Here is a 26206-nt window from a genome sequence, read left to right on the forward strand (position 1 = left end):
CCTCAATTGAAGCCCGCGATGGAAGAAGGTAAGCGTCCCTCTATGTGGCGGCGGCGGCAGTGCCAGATTAGTCCCCCTCCCCCCACTTACCTTCAGGTGAAGCCTCGATCCGCAGCCCCCCTGACTCTCTTCGCCTCCGCCTTTTCCAGAGGCGAATTAGGCCGCCTCGCTCCTACTTCTCTGAACCAAAGAGAAGCGGAGCACATCCCTACCTAAAATGGATTATTGTCATTATAGCAGGAAGCTGAAGAAGCAGCAAACTGCCAAAGTCTTATAGTCAAATATTTGTGTTTTTTCCAAAAAAAAATGCATGTGGCGTAACAGTGAATTATTTATCAGATATCCGTTGTACTGCACACTGAGTTATGTCAAGATTTGCATATTAGCCATATCTGTGTCTGGCTTAAAAACACACTCTCTAAACTGCACGGTATAAGAAGATTCCAAATTTCACAAACATATGCATAGTTTATTTGACTCTTTGTGCTAAGAAATGGCAAATCGAACGTTTTCTTTACAACATAGGCACAAATTGGGAATTGGTACTTCTAGCAAATTAAAAGCGAAACCCAATTCATGCATTGTTATTACTAGGGGTGGGGTGGTCGCCACTTCCACTGAGATCAGGTCACGCACACAACACCAGTGATATTTTCATGCTGGTACCATGTGGAACTAGCAGTTTACATTGTTACTGCCTTGTGTCATTGCTGCTTATCCCTGGGGCCCAAACATGACAAAGCAGCAACCATGGAACACAGCAGTAACGTAGGATATGAATAAGCCTTTATTGAACCTAATTCATGTTCCTCCTAAGGCAGCTTACAATATAAAACATTAAAATCCAATACCAAATTATAAAATATAAACAATTTTCAAATAAGCCAATCAAAATAAAATATAATTTCAAATATCTAACAACAGCAAATACCATAAAACCAATTTAATTAAAAGGCAGAGAAAGCAAATATGTTTTATAGCCCTTTCTAAAGCATCCAAGGATGGAATTAGTTATATCTCTCTCTGAAGGGAATTCCATTGGGTAGGGACCACCACTGAGAAGGCCATATCTCTAGTATCTGCCAACCTTACTGATCTTAGTGGCATGCCTGTAAGTAGGGTCTATGAAGATTTTCTGAAAGCATGGGCTTGTTCGTATGGACGTAGGCAGTCCTTCAAATGACCTGGACACAAACAGTTTAGGGCTTTAAATGTCAATATCAGCACTTTGAGTTGGGCCTGGAAACACTGCAGCTGGTACAGAATTGATGTACTGTGATCCGATCTGACCTGAATTGGTTTAACCTGTACCAGTTGAAGTATTGCCCTTCCTTCTTTTGCATCTCCAAACAATTGAATAGTTTGACTACTGAACTATGCCCATTCTTATTCATGCTCCTTAAATGCTACTCTTTCTCATTTTCATAGTCTAATCTGTTCTGATGTTTGCATGCAGAGAAACTGACCTTTTCTGACATCACAGAGAAGTTCAGCAACCCAAAGATAGGAAGCCTAGCACTTGAGAGACAACTGGAACCTTGGAATTTGAATTCTAAGGTCTTTGATCAACTTGCAATAAACATAACCCCTTAATATCTGGTAGTACACTGCCGAATAAGTTTTATATTATACCTTGTTGGCACAGATCACAGATCAATTAACCAATATTTAAACTTTCTGTGAAAATGCATATTGTATGCTTGTCTCTACACATATGATAGGTCCACTGGCAATTATATACAGACAAATGGGTGAAAGTGTGCTTTTCTAAAGTGTGTGTGTTGTCCTTCATTTCCTCCATCCGTTCATCTTTAACTAGCTGCATAATTATTATTTTTACTAAAGAAAAATAGTATGATTAAATTTAGGTAAGAAAAAGGGGGGGAATAGTTCTCAATCTGTTGACACTTCACCAAATCACCATACTGCTATGTTTTGGTGCCATCATGTGGTCATTTTAATTTTGTCTTGCAATGGTCTGGCGTTCATATATATATATATATATATATATATATATATATATATATATATATATATATACAAAATACAAACATAATAAGGCCACACCACTGTTTGCAAGACGTCTTTTCCTTTTCAAAAGTTGGTAAATAAGGGTTAGGCTACAGAGAATATGCTGTATCAGGGACTGACTGACAATATTTGACCCATGAGATAGAGCTGGCATCTTCTTTTTTTAACAAACAAACAAAAAGGAAAAAAAGAGGAATAAGAATAAGCTTTTTTAAAAAACAAAAAAACCAGACCCCAAACCATGTCCAGTTAGGTAGACTTTTTGAGACCATGACCATAATAAATTCAAGAGAAATTTGGAGTCCTCAGGCAGGGACTAGGAACTCACAGTAAGCAGATGGGAATAGGAATCATGGACTGGGTTCAGACAACACAATAACCAATGGTGTTTGAAATAGTTGACGATTAGTTATTTAATCATGTTTTGTTGTTGTTGTGTGGAGGACTTTTTTAACTGTTGGTAATTTGGCTCAAATAACCTATGCAAATAACCAAAACTGTGCAGAGTTGGCTATTTGAACCACCATTGGTTATTGCGTTGTGTGGAGGGCACCTTTGGTTATTTCCTTGGCCATCGTTGGTTATTTCGTCAGCCACAAAGTTGCAAGGCAAGAACGGTTAAAGTGGTGGCTGCCACTGTAATCCAGCTGGCTGGATAGATTTTCAGCAACAATGGCTGATGGGATACTAGTGGGAGAACTGAGGGGGGAGAAAGAATGGGTGATGAGTGAGTCAACTCAGCGTGGACTAAAAGTCAACTCAACGCTGATCCTAATCTACACCACGGTTGATTATTATCATGTTGTGTGGGCAGTACCCCTAGGTAAACTTCTGTTGAGTAGATTATTACCCCACCATTGAATATTGTGTTGTCTGAATGTAGCCATGCTCTTGCCAGGATTTGGACTTCTAAAGCACAGCAGAAGCAAGCAAGCAAGAATGGGATAAGAAAACTCAGGTTCAGGCTTCGATTGCAATTAGGGTTAGGAATATGGATACCAGAGCAGAATCAGATCCAGACAGGATGCAGAACCGTCAGAATCCAAAATCCAAGGGTAGTTTCTCAATATTCAGCATGGAGGAAATGTTTTTTATTATTATTGCATTTCTATACCAGCCAATAGCCAAAGCTCTCTGGGCAGTTCACAAAATTAAAATCACAAAATACAGCATGAAATACAATATAATGGCTGCAGTATTAAATACAAACAGAAACAAAATCTAGCAGCAATGCAGAGATTTAAAATACAGTAGCAAAATTAAAATAGCGAAATTAAAAGACTGTAATGCTAAAATGCCTGAGAAAATAAAAAAGGATTTTACCTGGCTCATGAAAGAGTACAACATAGGTGCCAGATGAACCTCATTAGAGAGTTCATTCCACAGCCAGAGTGCCACAGCAGAAAAGACCCTCTTCCTGGTGGCCACCCACCTCAATTTCATTGGCAGGGGCTCCTGGAGAAGGACCATGTGGTAAACAGCTGTCTTATTCAATGCTTCTTTGTTACTGTTTTATTTTACTCAGATCAGATCCCGGCTGCACAGTTGTTCAGAAAGCTGGTGTTGCATGAACATCTAAAACACGTGGTATTCTTGGCCAGATCCAAATGGCCATGCATAATGTTCCATGTATGCAGTTGTGAAGTTTTGAGGCCGACAGAGGCAAGGTAATAAACTCAAGCCTAGAGGTCTGGATTTTTTCTGTTGGGAGGGGGTATCCTTGAGAGGAGTAGTTTCATTTCTCCAGGTAAGATTCATCTCCCAGTTAAGTTTCATTTTTCCAGTTAAGTTTCATTTCTTCAAGATCGGAACAGTACTTTCAGTTTTGGAGGAAGAGGCGATAAAAGGCAAGAACCAGCTAAGACAGAGCCAGAGAAAAGCCATACCATGAGGAAGGATCAGAAAGATGCAGCTTGAAGAAGTCTAGATGCAGCTTAGGGTAAAAGAACTTGTGTTTTTGCAACTTTTATTTTCTTTCAATGTCTTTTGTATCACCCAGCTCTATTGATTAAATATCTTTATTGTAATGTGGTTGTCTTAATTGACTCATAAAGTGTTGTGTTTGGAGTGTCTCTCACTCCACATCTACAGCCTAAACCCCACGTTACTGGGAAGGGGAAGGTAAAAAGAAGGAAGGTGAGACTCTTAAAGAGGCAAGAGATCCTTAAGGAGCTGTTCAGCGGGTCCAGGGGGGGGATCTACACTACTGCTTTTAAAGCGCTTTAAAGCAATTTGAAAACGTTTTGAAACCTGTATATGCAGTGTGTCCTGGGCCCCAACAGTTGTCAAAACTGTTATAAAGCGCTTTAAAGCAGTAGTGTAGATCCCCCCCAGGACATAGATGGAACCCTGACAGCAACTAAGCTTTTCCAGGACCCTACCCGCTGCAGTTCCTCCCATCCTTTTAAAGCTGTCCCTGAAGGTTAGGACACACACACACACCTTAGTAGTGTAGCATGACAGGATACAGATGGAAAATAAAATATTGAATAGGATGGCTTTCAGCTCATGCATGGGGCTCTTAGGATCCTGGTTCCTGCATATTACCGTACCTGTAATAGCAACATTCTTTTGCCTCCCACTTCAGAGAAACCGAGATCCTAAGCAATAGACACTGACATGTTTCTTTACCATTCACTGACTGCTAATAGAAAATAGGTTTTCTCCTATAATAAATCACTGTTGTTAGAAAAGTTGGAATGATGTCTACTGCCTTGCTCGCCAGAAACTATTATATACTCAGCTTGAATTATGTAACTGCTTACATATAAGTTTCCTGCACCAGCAAGGTTATTTTCAGAATTCAATTAAGACCCTTTCCCTTTTAAGCAGAGAACTGAAGTGCACGTTATTCCTGATTTATAAAGACATTTCAATAAACTTATCTACTTGCACTTTTATTTTTATTTGGGAATATCTTTTGTTACTTTTGCTTAGTCCCCAGTGTGGGGACGGCCTACACATTTTATTTAAAAAAACAATTGCATGTTGTTTTTATTTTTACTGTAAGACATTTTGAACATTTTATTAAAAGGCAGGGTATAAATTCAGATGATGAATTATTGTGTAAATATCTAATTAAACACTAGTAAATATCTTGTCATCTTGTTTTTCCTTTTAAATTTGTCGTTGTAAATGCTTGGTTTGGGGGAGAAAAGTTAAGGAACCGCAATGTATGTCTTTCAACACCCCAACCTATTTGAAATTATTAATCACATTTTGGGCTCTCATATACACATCAAATTTGGCATAGGGTATTTAAAGGCGAGGACATAGAGCAATACCTTTGGATAGCTATTTAGGCTACAATCGTATACACAGTTACCTGGCAGTAAGTCTAAATGAACCCATTGGGGCTTACATCTGAATAGACATGCACAGGATTGCACTGTTAGCAAGTTTTGGGAATGACTGAAAGCAAGATATAAATATACAAGGCGATAGCTTGGTTCCAAAGGAGCGAGTTATACCGAAAGATGCCCTTCCACTTGAGAGAAGAGGGTATCTTTAGATCCAATCCAATGTCTTATTTTTGAAAGTATGTATTCAAATATTTTATATTATGAATGTATTGTAATTATCATGTCCCCACCAAAAAAAACCATAATAAAAAGCTGTTGCAAGATTAGAAGTGCTCTAATTAGAAGTGCTCCACACTTCAAGAAGGATACAGACAAGCTGGAGCGTGTTCAGAGGAGGGCAACCAGGAAGATCAGGGGTCTGGAAACAAAGCCCTATGAGGAGAGACTGAAACAACTGGGCATGTTTAGCCGGGAGAAGATAAGATTGAGGGGAGATATGATAGCACTCTTCAAATACTTAAAAGGTTGTCACACAGAGGAGGGCCAGGATCTCTTCTTGATCTTCCCAGAGTGCAGGACACGAAATAACGGGCTCAAGTTACAGGAAGCCAGATTCCGGCTGGACATCAGGAAAAACTTCCTGATTGTTAGAGCAGTACGACAATGGAACCAGTTACCTAGGAAGGTTGTGGGCTCTCCCACACTAGAGGCATTCAAGAGGCAGCTGGACAGCCATCTGTCAGGTATGCTTTAGGGTGGATTCCTGCATTGAGCAGGGGGTTGGACTCGATGGCCTTATAGGCCCCTTCCAACTCTACTATTCTATGATTCTATGATTTTTACAGAAGTAAAGAAAATCCAAAGCATACATCAAACAAGTTGAAGCATAAAAACAAGTTTTTATGAACTGCCTGTTACATTCCATCCCAGCTAACGTTTTTCCAAACACGTGTCTTTTGAATTCACAAATTATACTTTTAGGTGGGCACCTTTAAATATAATGTGCATCAAGACCCCAAGATGCTTACTAGCTGTGATTACCCACATTATTAACACATTTCATTTATATCCCAACTTTCCAACCAGGGGCACAAGAAGGCATAAACATTCCCCACTGCACACTCCACCCCACACATTTTATCTTCACAATAACCCTGTGAGGTCAGTTAAGCTGAGAGATTTAAAGCTGGTTCAGTGAAGTTCATGGCTGATTGTGGGTTTGAACCTCCCCCACCCTGTATCTCTAGTCATAGTCCAACGATCTAACCTAGAGGCAGGCAATTTGTGCTCCTAAAGCTGTTGTTGGACTGTAATCCTCATCATGCCTTACCACTGGCTGTATTGGCTGGGGCTGATGGGAGTTGCATCCCAACACCATTTGGAGAGCTCATAGCTGCCTACTCCTGCTCTAGTCACTACATAATGTTACTGCACGTAACATTAATGTGTATAGGTGAGATTATATTTTTGTTCACTCTAGTTGGCAGGCTATGGCTCAGAACAGAATCACTGCGCACTGGGAGAAGAGGATTAAACCTCCCCATCCCCCATGGCATTTACTTCCTGAAGCAAATGGGGGGGGGGGGATTTCAGGAAGAAAATGGCGGCAGCAGGGGAAAGATTTATTCCTCACCTCCCAGTGCCAAGATTGAGCTGTGATCCAGATTGTGGCCATGTACACTTATTCAGAACAGGTGTAGACAATCTGCAATCCTGTAGATGTTTTGACCTACAACTTCCATCATCCTTCACCATTGGCTATGCTCCTAGGGTTGATGGGAGTTGCAGGCCAAAACACCTGGAGTTGTCCACCCCTGCCCAAAAGTAAAAGAAGAAGAAAAAAGAAAAGATAATCCTCAGCTACATGCTACACAATTTGCATTATGTGTAGTTTTACCAATTGTGGCTCTAAGGGAACGGAATAATACTATGTCCTGAATCACAAATGCTTGGCTCCTTCTTTCATGCTCTTTCTGGTTGGGAAACCAGTCTAGTTACACTCTTCTAATTAGCATGCAGTTTCATTTCCCCATTCATATACACTGCTTTTTTTAGGCTTTATTTTAGATTTATTATTCAGTCATTCCTACTGGATTGCTTTGCTCTAAACAAACTCAGCTGTTGAAACAGCCTAAATCCTTCTATAACTGATGTGAATTTTTCTTCATTTTTTTTTGCGTCACTCTTTGGTATGCAGGCAGCAAGAGGAAAATGCTTGTTCAGATATGTAATTTATGGAACTCACATAAAAGACAAGAAATCTGGGTAAAGTTAATCTCTGTAGCATTCCATGAGTAATTACTTCCAGGCTTAAAACTAAAAATCATTTACAATTTAGTTGGGCTCAAGTTACAGGAAGCCAGATTCCAGCTGGACATCAGGAAAAACTTGCTGGCTGTTAGATCAGTTCAACAATGGAACCAATTACCTAGGGAAGTCGTGGGCTCTCCCACACTAGAGTCATTCAAGATGCAGCTGGACAGCCATCTGTCATGTATGCTTTAAGGTGGATTCCTGCATTGAGCAGGGGGTTAGGCTCGATGGCCTTATAGACCCCTTCCAACTCTACTATTCTATGATTTTGTTGTTCCTGCTTTTGAAATCCAATATGCCCAATCTCCTTCAGTGGGTTTTTTTTGGTTTGTTTTTGTTTTTAATTTTTACTGGAAACTTATTATTTATTTAGAATATTTATATACCGCTCCCCATTGAAAATTTTTGGAGCGGTGTGCAAGATAAAATGAAGACTCTCTTCCAATATATTTAAACTTTTTTCTAAAAACCTTCAACTTTTGGAATATGCACACCCCACATTTAAAGTGATTGTAGGAGATGATCAGTTGCAACATGATTGCTTGTCTGTCAGATCTTAGAAAAATGTCATTGATCTTTGATTTAACTTCATCACCTTAGCCCTTCTTCTGAATCAACCGTGTCTAGCTGTTCTATAGACCTGAAGGTCATAGATGACATTCAGCAATGCCTATGTCTCAAAAATCACCACAATATATAAAATTAAAAGAAGTTACTTCTTCTAAGTAGCCCAGCTTTCGTCCAAGTCAAAACTTCCAGCTTGCTGCGTAGACAGCAAGAGCTAGGAGCCTTCACAAAAGCCTTCAAGCCAGGGTGGGAAATTGTGGACTTTCAGAAATTTTGGCCTACAATTCCCATCATCCTTTACTACTGGCTATCTTGACTAGGGTTGATGGTAGTTGTGGGTCAAAGAATATGGGAGCCCACAACTTGTCTACCCCTGCTTTAAGCATTAGCACTGGTGCATGCTACTGATTAGGGTGACCATATGAAAAGGAGGACAGGGCTCCTGTATCTTTATCTGGTCACTCTAGTATAGCTAGAGTGACCAGATACAAAAGAGGGCAGGGCTCCTACAGCTTAAACTATTGTGATGAAGAGGGAATTTCACCAGGTTCTGCATGCATACAAATGACACCTGCTGCAATTCCCTTTTGTATGCAACTGACAAAGATACAGGAGCCCTGTCCTCCTTTTCATATGGTCATCCTACTAATGATAACGATGATGCATGCTTCCATCTTGAAGACCTCCGGGCAGAGAAAGCCCTCTTCCTCAAACTAATAGGTTTTGGCAAATTTACACCTAAGTCCATTAAGGTTTTGCAAGACTTAGGCAAAAGCTCTACTTAATGCAATAAGTACTGGGGGGGGGGGGAAGAGGGTGGGTATGTGAGAGTGGGTGGGTGTGTCCTTGCCCTTGTATGAGAACTGTCATAGAAGGCTTAGGGAGCAGGTTGGAAGCTTGCCAAAATCTTTGTCTTTCAGACAAGGCAGAACAACTGTAAACTCATGACTCCACCCAGATACAAATAAGTAGTGCTACCTAGTGACTAAACTATGTAATGACACTATCCACACAGGAACTGTCCTGACTTAGAAAGTAGCTGTTAATAGACGTGCCCTTAGAATTTACTTGCCACATTTTCATGTATTTCACTCAACAGAAAGAACATTTTAGGGTTTTGATTCCAGGTAACTACATATTAACACAATATCTGATCATTCTGCCTAACCAAAGAGGCATTACTTGAATGCAAATACCAACAATTCCATTGGACTGTCACTAACATTGAAAGAGCAAGTATGTGTCAGAAAAACACTTTCAATTGAAAATGTTAACTATATTATGCTGTTTTTAATGAAGGTGGGTTTTCTGGGAAAAGCATGACTTACATGTATTTCTTTGATGTGCGAACATGGCTTTTAGGGAAATATCCTTTGCAGATTAGATACACTAGCATAGAATGGCTGAAATAAATTACCTTGCCATTTCATTGAGACATGCTCCTACTACAGCATTTTCAAGCTTAAATTTGTCAAGAATGTTGTTATTGTTCTTTTACCATTGCTGACAAAACTAGAGCGGTAATACAAGGCGAGAACAGTGAAGGGCGGAAATGACTGTGTTCGATAGGAGATCATTCTGGAAGAAGAGAAGGCCTGTACATCCTCGGTTACGATTTACATGGACAATGGGGCACAACTGTGCTGGTTAAAGAAACCCAGAGGTATACTTGCCCAATGAAGGGTGGGTATATGCTGAGTGCACAAAAAGTTCTATTACACACTTAGAGGTTAAAAACTAAATTTCATTGGGCAAAAGGGTCTGTGGAGTAAAATATTGATCCAGTGGAATAAAGAGCATCTGGGAATTCAGCATCTTGATTTAATCTGAAAGCGCAACTTGCCCAAGAATAACTCACCACTTGCAAAAAGAAATCAGAAACACTAATGAGAATGAAGAAAATTAGACACAGAGGTTTGCATTGATATGCATTTTTCTGGCTATTAGTATGTCAACTTAAGACACAATCCTATCCGTATTTAGACAGAAAAAGGTCCTATAACTCCCAGCATTCCCCAACCAATATGCTGGCTGGGGAATGCGGGGAGCTGTACGACATTTTTCAGACTAAACATGGATAGGATTGTGCCCTTAGAGTACTTGCATACAGATTGTGAAGCTAAATTTTAGCAAAACACAGAGTTGCATTAGTCCCACCAAAGCCAAAAGAATTACTGAGAGCAACACGACGTTTTTCACTTCTCCATTCTTGGGGTACTAGTGGAACATAGTTGAGGTCAAATGGTGGCTCTGTCTTATCCAGATTTAGTGTAGGTGGTAAAATGCCATGGTAACAAGCCAAAGCAGTAAAAGCTGCCTCAATAGCTCCTGCAGCACCCAAGAGGTGGCCTGTTGCTCCCTTTGTTGAGGAAACTGCAAGAGAATATGCATGTTCTTTAAAGAGTCCTTTAATAGCTTGATTCTCTGCAGCGTCTCCTAGTGGAGTGGAGGTGGCATGAGCGTTGATATATGTTATATCTTCAGGGCAAATTCCAGAATCTTTTATTGCTGCAGACATGCATCTAAGGGTGAAAAAGAAAGATGAATGTTTTCATCCCTTATGAAAGTTACACTTAGATCCATACATCGTGAATGATAGTGGCTAAACATAAAAGCCAGAATGCTAGCGTCTTTTATACATTCTGTCATCCGTACATTCTGTATAGCACATGCAACTTCACAAGATGCAAATTAATAAGAATCAAGAGTCCTTGGGTTACATTTTAAGAGAAGAATAAAGGCATTTGTCTTGCATTTTTGTCATGTTAAATGAAATATTACATAGAATCTACTACCAAGCTAATGTTGAAGTGAAAAATTCAGCCCTAATGAGCTGAAGACATTAATTATCTTGAATGTTCTGCTATGTTACTTGCAGCCTTTAAACTGAAAGAATATTTCAAGAAATACTCGTTCTACCTATAGCAGCCACGTATCTTTGGAACTGAACAAGCATATCTAATTAATACAGGTACACACTGTCCTTTTCCTGGTGGGTAAATTATATTAAAATGGGCATGGGAGATTAGGTTGTTGTTATTTTTACAATATTATTGATCATTTCTATAACACTTCACAGATACAAACTGCTTCACAATTCTTATCTCATTTATTCTCACAACATCCTCAAGGCAGGTTAGAATGAGAGATCATTATTTCTCCATGATTATCTCGGATTTTTGGAAAACATGGGGAGGAGGGGTTCCTCCTGAAGTTTTAGGGTTTTTTCTTAAACTTCCGCACCTCTGCAAAATACAGATTCTTGGGGAATTCCACTTCTTATGTCCTTTCATTGCAAGAACCGTTCATTTTTTTCTACTCTCTGCTTTCTGTTCTTTAAGCAGTTCCTGATCCATAAGAGGACCCATCCTTTAATCCCATGACTGCTAAGTCTATGCAACAGCCTTTAGTAAAGGACTATGTCAAGACCTTTTCGAAAGTTAAGGTACACAATGTCTGCTGCATCACCCCTATTCACATTCTTGTTGACACTGTTAAACAACCCCAATTTACCCAAAATAGACATAGAGGGAGCAATCTATGTCTCCCAACCAGGTCCTCAAGCTATGGCCTGGGGGGATGTAGGACCGTTTGGTTTCTGGCCTCCAAATTGGGAAACAGGGCTCTGACCTCGGAGCCCAGAACAGCACTAACCCTCACCCTCATAGCCAGTACTGTTTTGGCTATGTCTCCACACTCAGAAAAGAAGCATGGAGACAGGAAAGGGGGGGGGGAATCCAGAGGAGAGGGGAGGAGACTTGGTCTTAGGCCATTTGCCTTTTCCTATGGCCACTCCAGCTTCCTTCCTTCCCTCTCCAAAGCACCCCTGCTAGATGGGCAAAAATGCAAGGCCCTGCATTGGATACTCGGCAGTTCAGAGGCTGCCAACTATCCTCATGGATTACGCTCTAAGTTAACCAGCCTGTAATTTCTCAATCCCCCACTCCTGATTCCCCCCCCCCTTTTAAATGATGTTATATTTGCTGCTTTAAAATGTGTATATATTACATTTCTAATATAAAATAGTATCCTTTGGGAGGTTAACAGTATTTAGTCTTCCTGGAGTGTGTTAGAAGCAAGATGTTCTAAACAATACTTCAGAAGTTTTAGATGAAATTAAGATGTTTGATTTGTTTTCTGACATTTAAAATACTGGTGTCTTATATATTAGTCTGCACAAGTGATATTTTAGAAGGTTTGGTATGTTTTAAATTGAAATGTGTATTTAAGCACTTGTTATAGTTTTCTTAAGATATGTAAAATAGTTTGTTTGTTTTAAAAAATGCATTATATATATTTCCATTTGTCTTGATAGAGATATTCGCCAAATGTGTTGGGAACTGCAAAACATTGGTGCAGCTGTCTCTTCTTTGTGTTGTGCCTGCTGAACCCCTACTTGGGGAGGGCATTCTATAACAAGGGTGCTACTACTGAAAAGGCCCTCTCTGCAGTGACCACCTACCTAATCTCTAAAAGAGGGGACTCCCAAAGGAGAACCACCAACATAGATATTAAATTGCTTTATAAACTAGCCCATTACAAAATCTGGAGTGCACTGCCATTTCCCAATTGAACTGGAGACTTGAACTACTTATTAAAATAAAACATTACAGAAATATAATTTAAAAATAACTTTACAATTATTTACATATTCATAATTTTTACCTGAAGGCGCCATCTCCATTTGGATTAGGTGCTGTTATATGGCAAGCGTCGCCCGAGAGTCCATAGCCTAAAATTTCTGCATACAGTTTAGCTCCTCTCTGTACAGCATGCTCATATTCTTCCAAAACCAAAACGGCAGCACCTTCTCCCATGACAAATCCTTCTCTCAGGGAATGGAATGGCCGGCAAGCTAGATTGGGGCTTGAGTTAAAGCTAGTACTCAAAGCCCGAGCTCTAGCGAACCCAGCGAGAGACAATGGGCTAATGCAAGCTTCCGTTCCTCCAGCCAGCATCACATCCGCATCACCGTAGGCTACAAATCGAAAGGAGTCTCCGACAGCATGTGCTCCTGTAGTACAAGCAGTCGATACAGCATGATTGGGTCCTTTCAACTGGTATTTGATACTAACATGACCCGCCGCCATATTGATCAAGATCCTCGGAACAAAGAACGGGCTGACTTTGCTGTAACCCTTTGTCTTGAACATCAAGGCTGTATCAGAAATATCTTCCAGTGGAACCATTCCCATGCCTATTGCCACACCAGCCCTTAAACGATCCAGCTCAGATTGTGGATGCCAGCCAGAGTCTTTTAAAGCCAGATCAGCAGCACCTATGGCCATGATGGTAGCAGAAGACATGGCTTTGCTCTCTGATTTTGACACAAAGCTTTCGCCATGGAAATGGCCTTCACCAATTCCCTTTGGTACACAAGCAGCCACTTTACATGGAACAGTGGAGTATTCCTCCCCTTCAAGAGCAACAACCCCACAATTTCCCTGCAGAAGTCTGTTCCACACTAGTTGGGTTCCAAGGCCAAGAGGAGATACTAATCCTATACCCGTGACAACCACTCTCCTTCGGCCATGAGGAGTTGTACTAGTGCTCATACATTTTATAATGATTTTCAAACGCTGATGAACTTGGGAATTTTGAAGATGGAGGCCTGCAATTTTTAATAAATATCTTGAGTGCTGGAGAAGCATGACTGCAATAATTTGAAATGCATTCCTGTAGGACAAAAAAGCAATTTGTGATGATTATTATATAAAATCTTTTACCTATGGGACTGGTACAATCTAAATTCACAAGGAAAATAATAATCATGACCTAAGACAGCCATATGGCTGGATTACTGTACTTCTAGCATTTGAGAAAACAAAAGAAACTATATATTTTCTAAAATATCCAAAAAATGTGGGATATTATCAGCGCTTTAATGGAATTCAGTGTAGAGGGGAAAAGCTGATACTGTAAATTTAACAAACTAAAAAAACAGAAAAATCTTCTTTCCTAATTCATGCTTGTTTTACAGTTAAATAATTCCAAGTTGCAATTTGGTACTAGAGGTGGGGAACCCTTTTATAGTCTGGTGTCCATACTGTAACATTATTCTAATATCTAAATTTGGCCCTTGAGCTGCATTCAAATCATGTATGTGTCTATTCATAAGAATTAAAACAGACACAGCACCGTCTAATTCACATTTTGTACAAAGGTCCATCCAATATTAGGCTACTTTCCCCAAAAACTCTTTAGAAGTGGAACCAGACTGTTATGACCTTAAAGAACTCTTTTGGGGATTCAACTATGGAGTCGAAGGAAGAGTCATGGGGTGAGAGGGAAGTGCCCTTAGAGCTGGCATCAGGAGTTCCTACTATCCCAGAAGCTCTGGCACACAGAGAGCTCATTCAACCAGCACCTATCTTGGCTGAGGCAGCACTGCTGCCTTCTAACTCCGAGGACTTCAGCCTCCACCACACCATAGAACTTAACAGCTGTTGAACAGGCAAGGCCTTTTTAACTAAAGAGGCTTCTCCAACTGTGGACAGAGCCAGCCAGTCAGAATGAGCTGGTGCACCATTTAAGGGTCAGTCTGGAATTACCTGCTGCTGAAGCAGCATTCAAAACTTGTTCCAAGGTCAAATGGGATTGTTCCTCCTGAATGCCTTACCCAGTTGGACTACTCTGCTTTACTGGAACCCTGAGCTGCTTTTCTTGGCCTGTCTTGACCTTCTGGGCTCTGATGACTGTGACTTCTTCTGGATCTCAATCCCTATTCTACTGGAGCCATCATTTGGAGCAGAACGCTGATGTAGCCTGGAGAGATGGGGTTCAAATCAGAAGAGAGCTGGGAGTAAAGAAGAGAGCTCTAACTATAATGCAAAGGGTTTGAACTGAGATTTCCCTTCCCTACTATAACTCGCAATGTCATAGTTTTCTAGGAGATACCATGATCTCATTTATAAGACACTAGACAAATACTTAAGAGAACTGGTACAATAACCAGCTAAAGGATAAGTGATTCAGTTGGCCTAAGTGATTTGTACTCTGGTTTAGTCTGAAACTTAAACAAATCAGCTCATATATCTTCTCTCTGTTTCCTTTCCTTTCTCTGGCAATAGCCCAGAATCAGTTTAGGGGCATCCAATGGCTCAGAAATCCCTAGTGGGTTTTTTGATCCACCCCTTACCTTGAACAGGAGACTTCTACGCAATATCACAAACTGATTTTCAAGATCCCCTCAGCTTCAACAGCAGTCTGTGTTGTGTAGTGTTATGGTGTGGAACTGTGCGTTTGATTGTTTGAATCCCACTGTATGTCTTTCCTTATTGAAACAAAAAAGTTCCCAAAGGCATACAAACATGTAAGGGGATGAAGAGAAAAGTGGAGGAGGGCATAGTTCAGCCCTATTAGTGAGAGAAAAAGATGGGGAGGAAAAAAACTACATAACTATCCATAAATCAAATTATCAGAAACCGGGGAAAAAATGCCATTTGTTGGTGTGTAAGAAATACCTACTATGGTTTTGTGAACCAGAGAACTTCAGCTATTGGGCAGTACAGAAAGGTAATAAATAAATAAAAGCAATATAAATCCCTTTGCTGTAACAGTATCACAGAGAACACTAGCTTTCTTGCTTTGACAGCATCTAGTAAGATTCTGGCCCAATTCAGCAAAAGGGAATTGTAACTAAAGGTGGAATCCTATGCATGTTTAAACAGAAAAAAATCCAGCTTTTCAGCTGCAATCACTCTGCCTTATTCACAGAATTTTACAGGTGGGAAATCAACCATTTCCCACTAGATTGTTATTTCCAGACATTGTTGTTATCCAGGTATTTTTTTCTTACTGCGGAAACTCTATTAAGGAAGAAAAGACTGAATAGCTCTGCTCAATGCCTTCTGTTAGCATTAGAACCCCTCCATAAGGAAGCATCCTAAGGCTGCAAACTTAGATGCATATATTAGGGAGTAAGCCTCACTAAATACAGTTGATTTATTTCTGAGTAAACATGCATAGGATTATACTGCAAGTTCCACAAACAGCAACAAGACTTTCAATGGAATATGTTAACTTGATTCTATACAGATTTCTTGGAGAGTTACTCCCACAAGTGTTCAATGGATCTTGTTTTAAGGACTGCAAACTTTTCATCATTGCAAAATTGGATATGGTGAGTTTTAACTGGATATGGTGAGTTTTGAATTTTGAAAAGAATAATGTTGGGGATCTGCATTTGCATGACACACACCTATTTCTTTTCTAAATGTGTACTGTAAGAGAGATAATTGCGACGTCGTTATGTAGGAAAGTGTTTATTTTGAAATTAAAGGGCCTACAATTCTGTAGTGAAACGTGCTAGCCACCTGACACAATAGAAGCGCTTCTTTTCCATCCTACTCGGAGGAATACTCCCTCATGTAAGAGTGCATATGATCATAACACAAATATTGAGTACATGGTTACTTTCTAATCCCCAAGGGGTTGTCTGCAGCTTTTGAGGTGAAAAGAAAAACTAGGCAGGCTCAGAATAGATACTATTTATAAACCTGTGTCTAGCCGCCACGTCTTTTTCTTACTCTAGAGTAGGCACAGGGGCCTCATCTGGATTGGACCCCTAGCGTGCGTGATGCTGTTTTTTAAGATCTACATGCGGATCTTAAAAAACTGCGGAGGCGCGGAGGGGAAAGACACGGATTTAAAGTAATGTCTGTTTTGGCCCTCAGATGCCGCTTCCTGAAATTTAGGGTTCACAGACCGTATTATGATGCCAGGAGTGGCATTCTCGCTACCGCGCATGCTCACAACCAGCAGAAAAATGGAGTGTTCGTGTCACAACTGCGTCGCCGCCACCCCTTACTGAGCCACCATAGAACTTTCTGAAAAGCCGAGAGGGAGGACAAATTCCGCCCGCTCGCCCCACTTTTCTGGAGTCACTGCCAGAGTTAGCTTTATTCAGAATTAAGTGCGGGCGGGCGCACGGCGAAGTAGAAGTTTCTTGCTCACTGGCAAGGACACCCGGGTGGGCAAACGCCGCTACAGAAGGATGGCGGCCGCGGTGGGACCCTCCGCACCGGCGAACTCGCGAGCAGTGAGCGAGCTCTGCCAGAATCCCACAGAAACGTTTTTAGAGGCCTCCCGCTTGCTGCTTACCTATGCGGATAATATCATCAGGTGAGAGGGACGGACGGGCCCAGCAAACAACAGCCGCTAGGGTGAGACGTTTTGCGCGTGTCTCGTCGCGGAGGCAGTCGGGAGAGGGCTCGCCTTGGGATATAAAAGCTTCTGGATCACGGTTTTGAGGGCTGTTTGTAGTGCTGCGGGCGGGCAGGTACAGAGCTGAGGAAGGGGACAGTGTAGCTGTATAAAAATCGTAGATGACGACGAGTAGCAGTTGGCTGCTTTGTGCTTGCTCAGCTGCAACCAGATCTCTCCCATCCGTTGGCCACGGCAGTAGCTTAAGATTCCTGTATTGCATGTAGTGCTGTTACGGCCTTATCATTGTGGGCTTCTATTCCTTCGCATAACATGAAGCTGCATCGCAGTGGCTCGGTTAGATTGTGAGGCAGTCGTGTCTTTTATATCCCTGCCCTGCTGTGATAGGTCATCTCATCTACAACAGGCTTAATTTGAGGCAAGACTCCGCCCTTGAACCTGTTCTGAGTGCCAGTGCTATCAGACCACATGCAGATTAGAGAGCTGGGGTTGATCATGAAGACAAGAACCTCTGCACATATGCAGAGTGCAGGTCTTTCTCCACTGAATAGCATCATTTGTCATGGGGGTTCTGGCCAGAGAATGCGATCTCCTGGTAAGGTTGAAGTTGCGTTGCCATCCTTTTCAGAAATGACGCACCCATGCTGGGGTGTGTGTCTGTGTAAATGTCAGAACGGAAAAGAAAAGGTCACAACTGCCAGTTCTAGAAATAAAATTGTTTCTGTACAAAATTAATGATTAGCCAAAATAGTGGGATGTGTTGAAGATGCTTGAGAAACTAATCTGGTATGCACACTATTGAGGTATCCAAACCACAAAACTGTCATGATGCATAGGGCTGGATTGGAAAAATATAGCTCCCCCTTCCCCAAACACATCTGTTATTGCTTGTTCTTCAGCAGAGGTGTTGAACCTCTATTCAGCCTGAATTCAGTTTCAGAGAGTGATGGCTGTGGCCAAAGGCAAAGGGGGCAGGGCCAAAAATACCAAATACTGCCAGTAACTAAGCCTTAGGAGAAGCATTCCAGCTTTTCAGAATGGGGAAAAACTGCACAAAAGACAGGAAAGTACCAATAGATTTATGGCTGGGAGGAAGGTGGATGGAGCAAGGTGAAGGAGTGTGGCTGTCTGGGGAACCCCAGAAGTCAGGATTTGGCCTCTGGGCCTGAGGTTCCCCATTCCTGTTCTACAGTAATCTATTAACTGAAAATACTGCCTAAAATACCTGTTTCTGAGGCATATTAAACAGAAACATTGACATGTCCCAGTGTACTAGATGGGAAAACACCATGAATCTATCTTCCGAGCTATCAACGATTTATTGTAAAGATCTCAGAACACCTGGTTTCAGGGTCTTCTGAAGAACCAGACTGATGAACTCCAACTAAAAGGATGGGCACCACTTCGTCTTAATATGGCTTGCCGGTTTTGTTCATTGTTTTTAAGGCTTTTTTGCTCAGTGTATCAGTCCTATGATGTAATCCTATGTGGCATGATGAGTTTGGATGGTGCTCTGGTTTGGATGGTGTTCCAGGTTGGGTTTTTTTATAGATGAAATTCTATTGGTAGCATTAATAATATTTTAGGGTGCAATCCTATGCAAGTTTAGACAGAAGAAAGTCCTATAGTTCCCAACATGCCCCAGCCAGCATGTTCTGTCTAAACATGCATAGGATTGTGTCCTTAATCTTCCAAGGTCTTGACTGTCGTTGCCAAATATTATTCTGGAGTGTCTCTTACGTATCCTACTGCTTGGGGATGGGGGAAGGACAGGCGGTAGGTTGCATCAATATTATTTATAAAATGTTAGTTCAGGTATTTATATCCTTCCCCTGATAACTATCAGACAGTTCACTGTAATTGCTGCATGAGAGTAATTATGTGGAACTGGAGGCATGCATGGTGACTAGTGATGCTCTTTTTTGTTTAGGATACAATATACAATCCCATACATGGGCTAAGCCCTGTTGAGCTCCATGGGACTTACTTCTGAGGAGATGTGTATTTGAGCTGCTAAATGGTTTTCTTTTTCTCCCCCAGAGAAGAACGGTTTATGTTGCATTTAATGCTTTTATTATTATTTTGTATTTTAATCTTGTATTTTATTTCATTTGTTGCTTAACCCACCCAGGAAACATGTTTTATTGGGCAGCCATACTGTATTTCTTTGATTTTAAGACACACTTTCCCCCCCATATAAACATCTCTAAAAACGGGGTGCGTCTTAGAATCGCGGTGCGATTATTCTTCTTAGAATCAAAGCTTTTTTTCTGTTGGTGGTACTGAAATTAGTGTGCGTCTTACAATCGATGGCGTCTTGCAATCGAAGAAATACGATATAAATTTAGTGAGGGGACATAGCTCAGTGGTAGAACATATGCTTTGCATGCAGAAGGTTCCAGATTCGAGCCCTAGCATCTTTCTAACCCTGAAACCCTGGACAGATGATGCCAGTTAGTGTTAGTAATACTGGGTTAGATGGACCAATGGTCTGATTCAGTGGGCCACTTCGCGCATCAAGATAATCCATCCTGAAAATAAGCTACAGTGTGCTGGTTGTTCACTCACTAACATAACTTACTCCCAACAGATGATCAGGCACTCTATGGCTTGCCATACCTTGTCTCCTCCTTAGTCCTCCTGCCTGCCCTTAGCATGTATCTTACTGGCTTTTGCAGCACAACCTCAGCAGCCTGTTTCACTAATCAGCACAATAGTTACTGCACTTTAGTGAATTTGTGCAGATCTCCCCGAAAGTTTTTTTCCCCTTAAATGAACTTAAATGTACACAAATCTCTCTGAAAGTGGGAGAAAAAAGTTAATTTTGGGCAAATCTCCCTGAAGGTGTGGGTGTGGAGAATAACATTAAATATGTACAAATCTACCAAAGGTGAGGGGGGGAAATAGTGTTAGATTTGTGCAAATCTCCCAGAGGTTAAGATAAAAACAGTGTTGCTATCTAGGGTGGTGATGAAGTGGAGGAATAAAGTGACTAGTGTCATTTCATAGAATCATAGAATAGTAGAGTTGGAAGGAGCCTATAAGGCCATTGAGTCCAATCCCCTGCTCAATGCAGGAATCCACCCTAAAGCATCCCTGACAGATGGTTGTCCAGCTGCCTCTTGAATGTCTCTAGTGTGGGAGAGCCCACAACCTCCCTAGGTAACTGGTTCCATTAGAGAGGAGCGACTGGGTTTTTCATTGCTCTTGCCAGGCGGCTCTGTGGCTCTTTCCAGCAAGCCACACACAAGCCAGGTTCACACGTGATGACAAGCCACCCTTAACAACTGGACAACAAGCCATGGGTTTGTGCATGGGTGGTAGCGCGTTGTTGACAAATCATATTGAAGAAACCATGCTGGATTCAGACATCATGACAAGCCATCCTGAAACAAACAATGGGTTGTCATGTAGGTTGTTGTGTAGTGCAAACCAGGTCATTATAAGGCAATTTCCTATCTTCCTCAATCTAGCAATTTTTTTAAAAAAAATAGGATTGTGCTATTAGTCCCATAAGTTTCAATTGGATTACTGTCAAGAAATATCACAGTATTAATAAGAAATCAGGTAAAGCCTTGCATAGTGATGGAGTACTGGCAATGAATTGCTTCTTGATGGGGTTTTTATTATTATTATTGAGTGAAAATAATGAACTTCCCTAAGTCAAGAAAATATTTGTTTAGGCTTCCCCCAAACAAAGGCATTAAGTTCAGCAACTGCTTTTCATTCTTTTTCTAAGCCCAGCAACAGACAGTTCAAAGAAATAGTGAGAATAATCACATAGAATTCTTAGAGCAGGGAGGGGAGAGATTCACAGAAGTAGGAATCCTTTGTTATTGGCTTAAACAAGCCTGGTGCCCTCCAGGTATGTTGGACTACAACTCTCATCTTCCCCAGCCAGGGGAAGACTGGCTTAAAACCAACTAGGTTACATGCTGGAAGGTCTAGGCACAAATAAAGATGACTTCATCAGATAACAAAAGGACATCAAATTTGGAGCCATGTGTGCTTCCCTAGCACCTCCCTAAATTTCACGCACAGGGGACTATAAGTGAGAAGACTTGTTGTCTGGTCAGCACCTGTGTAATCTGAGACGTCAAGAGGATTCACACACCCAGAAATGGCCCTCCAATATTCTAGTCTTGAGTGGGAATTGTAGAGGTGAGATGGGCTGCTTAACCATTTCTCCTCCAGCCATTTTCTCACTTAAAGCCCCTTTCTTTAACTATTCCCGCACCCCACAAGGGAAAAGATACAATTACGAGTGTCTTTTCCTGTGTAGGGGAACAGCATCTGGGGGAAGGTGTGATTTGGGGTGGGTGTGTTTAAGCAGCTCCACCAGTCCTCCATTCAAGATTGCGGCTATCTGGGAGCTGTTTTCAGATGATGGTGGTGGTGGTGTGTGTGTGTGTCTGTTTTAGTTGCTCTTTAGGACTGGACCTCCAGATAGTGACTTACAAACAAGAGCAATGGAAGATTCAAAGATACACAAACTACATTATCTCATTATGTTCTCAGTTTAAGATAGCATTGAAGAGCAAGATCTTCAGAGCTGGCCTGAACACCTGTTCAGATGGAACATATGATGTTTCATGGTTTGGGGGCAGCCACAAAGAAGGCCCTATTTCTTGTGCATGCCAACCTAATAGATTTTAATAGCAGGTACTTGAGAAGGACCTCTGAAATAGTGTATGATCAGGATTGTATGGGTGAAGGTGTTCCTTCGAATAACCTCCTCCCAAGCTGTTTGGGGCTTTAAAGATTAAAACCAGCACTTTGACTTGAGCTTGGACGCTTACACGGAGCCAGTGCAGTTGGCGCAAAGTCGGAATTACATTTTCAGACTTCTTGGCCTCCAGCAGCTTCCTTGCAGCTGCATTTTGTACCAGCTGTAGCTTCAGAGGCAGCCCCGCATAAAGCACACTGCAGGATTCCATTTTAAAGGTAACTAGTGCATGGGGAAAGGAGGCCAGGTCTGACTGCTCCAGATAGAGGAGCTGCTGGTGTACAATCCAGAGTGGATAATAATAATAATAATAATAATAATAATAATAATAATAATAATAATAATAATAATAATAATATAAAAATTATTTATTACCCACCTCTTCCTCTGGATCGAGGCGGGGAACAACACTAAATAAAACATAATACATAAAATTAGTTAAAAGAGCATATAAAACCAATACAATATTAAAATAACAATCACAGCATCTTAAAATTCTTAGGTTTAAAATTCCTATGCACAAGTGTGTATCACATTGAAGTTTCAGCTTGAGTCTCAGGGTGACATGGGTTCAAGTCCTAACTCTGTTATAGGCTCAATTATGTGGCCTTAATACTCTCCAAGACTTAGTTCCCAATGTGCAAAATAGTAATACCACACAGGGTTACTGTAAGCATAAACAATAAAATACATTAAAAGCTCCTGATGGCAAGAGCCGGGCAGGGCGGAAAGAGGACAGAGGCTTTCATTTTCTTGTTTTCGAGTAGATGGGCCTCTGAGTCTGTCTACTTGACTTAGCTTCCAAAGGGCAGGACAGGTAACGGAGAGGCTTGTGGATCGAGCTCCCACCCTGACCCCCTCCTGACGCTGTTATGCTATGGGCCCTGGCATGCCCTCCCAGGGACCATGGGATTGCTCTATTACAAACTTAAAATGCTACACAAATAGCAATAGTAAATAATTTATTAAAATAATTAAGAAATAGTAAATAAATAATAGTAGAATCTCAGAACTGTGAATCCACAAAATGTCACTGGCCTAATTTACACCAAGCAGGATATTGCACTTTGAAAGCGCGGTATATAAAAGGCAGGAGCCACACTACTGCTTTATAGTATTGAAGTGCACTGACAGCTGCTGGGGCCCATTGACACATACTACATACCACTTTCGTACTGCTATACCTTGCTTGGTGTGGCTCCTGCCTTTTATATACTACTTTCATACAGCTTTCATAGTGCAATATCCTGCTTGGTGTAGATTAGGCCACTGCAGACATTCAAATGTCATGTTGGGATAATTTAATGTGCAGCATGAAGCTATATTTGGGTATGTAACTGAAACCTAAGAGCTATGTTCCAGGTTTCTAAATTGATAAAATACCTTTATGTAAGTAATTTGTTTAAACAACCTTCTATTTTTCTTTTAAATCTGTCAGACACCCAAATGAAGAAAAATATCGGTGCATTCGTCTGGGAAATCAAGCATTTTCCACTAGATTGTTACCTGTCAGAGGAGCTGTTGAATGTCTCTTTGAAATGGGGTTTGAAGAGGTGAGTGCGTACAAATGGTATATTTCTTTATAGAATGTCCTCTCATCAGGCCAATTCAGTTGCATTTAACCCTCAATGTAGAACTGGATTTCTGTGTTTTCTTATTCTTGCTGAAATTCTGGCTTTGTTTTCCAAAGAAAGCTTCTTATAATTTTCAAGACGTTTTTTCAAGATGTAATCAATGTTCATTCTTCAGTCAACATTACATATCTCACACACAAATTTTCTTGATTGTCTTACAAAATGGAGGTCTACATACCCTATTCAGGAAGCTAACTGACCACTCTTTCTACCTCTGTGGCACTAGACATTCCCTACAGTGCTTAGTGGGATCCATAAGCCAATGATGTTCATCTCAATATGAAGCTAATGCAGTGAGTAGGAATCCCTGTGTTTGTGTCCAGATTGAGCCAACTTTATCGTGTATACACATGTTGGGCCTTAAGGACTTCACAGCACAACCAGCTTCTTTTCCATGCTATGTGGTGATAAAACCTAGAAGGCTCAGGCTTCATCACCTTAAATTCTTCAGTTGGTGCAACTGTGTTCTATGCTAAATGTCTTTCTAAGGAGTTGAGAAAAAATGTTCAAAAATCATTTCCCATGGTGTCTCTCCCCACCCTCCTCCCTCCAAATAGTGGAATTCTCTCCCCAGTGAGGTCTGCTAGGCATCAATATTCTTTTCAGCACCAGATTTTCCTCTGTTCCCAGGCATTTGATGGGGCTGTTTAACAACAACAATGACAATATAATATAATATAATAATATATTTATTTCTTACCCGCATCTCCCTTTGGATTGAGGCAGGGAACAACATTAGTACAACAATACTATCTAAATCAAATACATAAAATTAATTAAAAGAGCATAAAAAACCAATACAATATCAAAATTGTGGAACAATCTCCCTGACAAGGCCTACTTGGCGCCGACATTGTTATCTTTTTGGTGCCAAGTCAAGACTTTTCTCGTCTCCCAGGCATTTAACAATATATAATTAGCTTGGGTTTGTTTTTGTATGCTTTTGTGGTTTAAAATTGTATGTTTTTGTGATTTAAAATTTTTGTATATTGTTTTTAAGTGTTTTTATCCTATGTAAACCGCCCAGAGAGTTCAGTTGTGGGGCAGTATACAAATGTAATAAATAATAGTAATAATAATAAAAACAAAACACCAAGACTTCTTAAAATTCTTTATTTAAAAGTCATCTGGGTAGGCCTGCTGGAAGAGGCTAGACTTTATAGCTGTCTTACACTTGAAGAGAGCGTTAAGTTGACGAATCTCCTCCGGCAGGCCATTCCACAGACTGGGGGTGACAGAAGAAAAGGTCCTCTGGGTAACAGTTGTCAGCCTGGTTTTGGCTGACTGAAATTCTCCCCAGAGGACCTGAGTGTGCAGGGCGGATTGAACAGAAGAAGGCGGTGCCGCAGGTCATCTGAGGGCAAATCATGTAGGGCTTTAAAGGTAATGACCAACACTTTGTACTTCACCCAGAAAATAATGGGCAGCCAGTGTAGTGATTTTAATGTTGGGGTAATAGGCTCGCCCCTAGATGTACCGGTGACCAACCTCGCTGCCATATTTTGAACTAATTGAAGTTTCTAAAGTAGATACAATAGTGTTAGTTGTTTTATCAGGTCCAGGCATTTTATTGTTAACTGTTTTTAGATGTTTCAAACTGTTTTAAATGTTTGTATGTTAAAGGTTTTATATTGTGTTTTATCATATTGTATTTTAGGCTTTTAATTTTTGTGAACCGCCCAGAGAGCTTTGGTATAGAAATGTAATAAATAAACAAATTTGTTATTTTCTGTCCAAAATACCCATCTTCTCTGGTTCATAGACTCCATAAAGCAACACAGAAACATCCTAGAATGATGGACAAAACTGCCGTCTTGCCAAACCTCTTGCCCAAAAGTCACGGGGCATGGCTATGCAGGGCAATATCCTGGGGATTGCCCCGGGATTGTCCCTGTGCTTCCACATGACGCACAGGGCATCCAGGGGGCAGGGAGGGATGATTCCTCCCTTTCTCCACGAAATCAGCCTACCCTTCCATCCCGCTTTTTCCTGCAGTCTCGGGATGCTCCAGAGACCACACGACGTGTGGCCCGCCATCGCGGTTGCCCACCCCCCTGGCTCCTCACAAGGAGCTGGGAACCGGGCACGGAGCTCCTCAGGAGCTCTGTGCCCATCTGGGATGGGGGGTGGGGAGCACAAGTTGTTGTTTCTTAAAAAACAAGCAAACACCTTATGGTTCCATTTAAGTGCTCGCGCACTCCTTTTCCTTTAAAAAGAAAATCCAAAATGGCAGCCGTGACGTCGCACGCTGCGTGTAGACGAGGGCGACAATCTCGCGATCATAAAATCGTGAGATCATCCCCTTTAACCTCCCTTATCTAGACATGCCCAGGGTCACCCATCCATTAGCGCACCACTCCCTAGGAACGAGTAGGGAATCCTTAAGGAAGCGAAGCCACTCATTGCCAGGAAAGGTATGAAGCAAATGTTGCTACTGGTCACTAGTCAGTCTAACCCGAGGAAAATTG

General features: G+C 41.1%; 2 protein-coding genes across 5 annotated transcripts in view; one reads left to right on the forward strand and one right to left on the reverse strand.

The window, feature by feature from the left end:
- Positions 1–9128: 9128 nt before the first annotated feature.
- On the reverse strand, positions 9129–17607 carry OXSM (3-oxoacyl-ACP synthase, mitochondrial). Of its 3 annotated transcripts, none has more exons than XM_063128164.1 (4): positions 17316–17607; positions 13720–13889; positions 12879–13227; positions 9129–10735 (listed from the first exon to the last, which is right to left on the reverse strand). In XM_063128164.1, exons 2-4 carry the CDS (start codon positions 13862–13864, stop codon positions 10333–10335), a joined length of 897 nt encoding a protein of 298 aa, XP_062984234.1. In that variant the 5' UTR covers positions 13865–13889; positions 17316–17607; the 3' UTR covers positions 9129–10332. The 3 variants fall into 3 exon arrangements, with proteins under 3 accessions (XP_062984234.1, XP_062984226.1, XP_062984217.1); XM_063128156.1 differs by adding an exon at positions 14833–14978 and having other exon boundaries at positions 12879–13889; XM_063128147.1 differs by having other exon boundaries at positions 12879–13889.
- Positions 16983–26206, forward strand: part of NGLY1 (N-glycanase 1) — a 36549-nt gene continuing 27325 nt past the window's right edge. Inside the window, exons 1-2 of one of the 2 annotated variants that reach the window (XM_063128126.1) lie at positions 16983–17336; positions 23543–23657. In XM_063128126.1, the coding sequence (XP_062984196.1) occupies positions 17209–17336; positions 23543–23657 (243 nt within the window). In that variant the 5' untranslated portion in view covers positions 16983–17208. Of the gene's footprint in view, positions 17378–23542; positions 23658–26206 lie in introns of both variants that reach the window. The other variant, XM_063128134.1, reaches the window with a different exon arrangement.

Source organism: Elgaria multicarinata, chromosome 1, assembly GCF_023053635.1.
Source record: "Elgaria multicarinata webbii isolate HBS135686 ecotype San Diego chromosome 1, rElgMul1.1.pri, whole genome shotgun sequence".
Taxonomy (NCBI): Eukaryota; Metazoa; Chordata; class Lepidosauria; order Squamata; family Anguidae; genus Elgaria; species Elgaria multicarinata.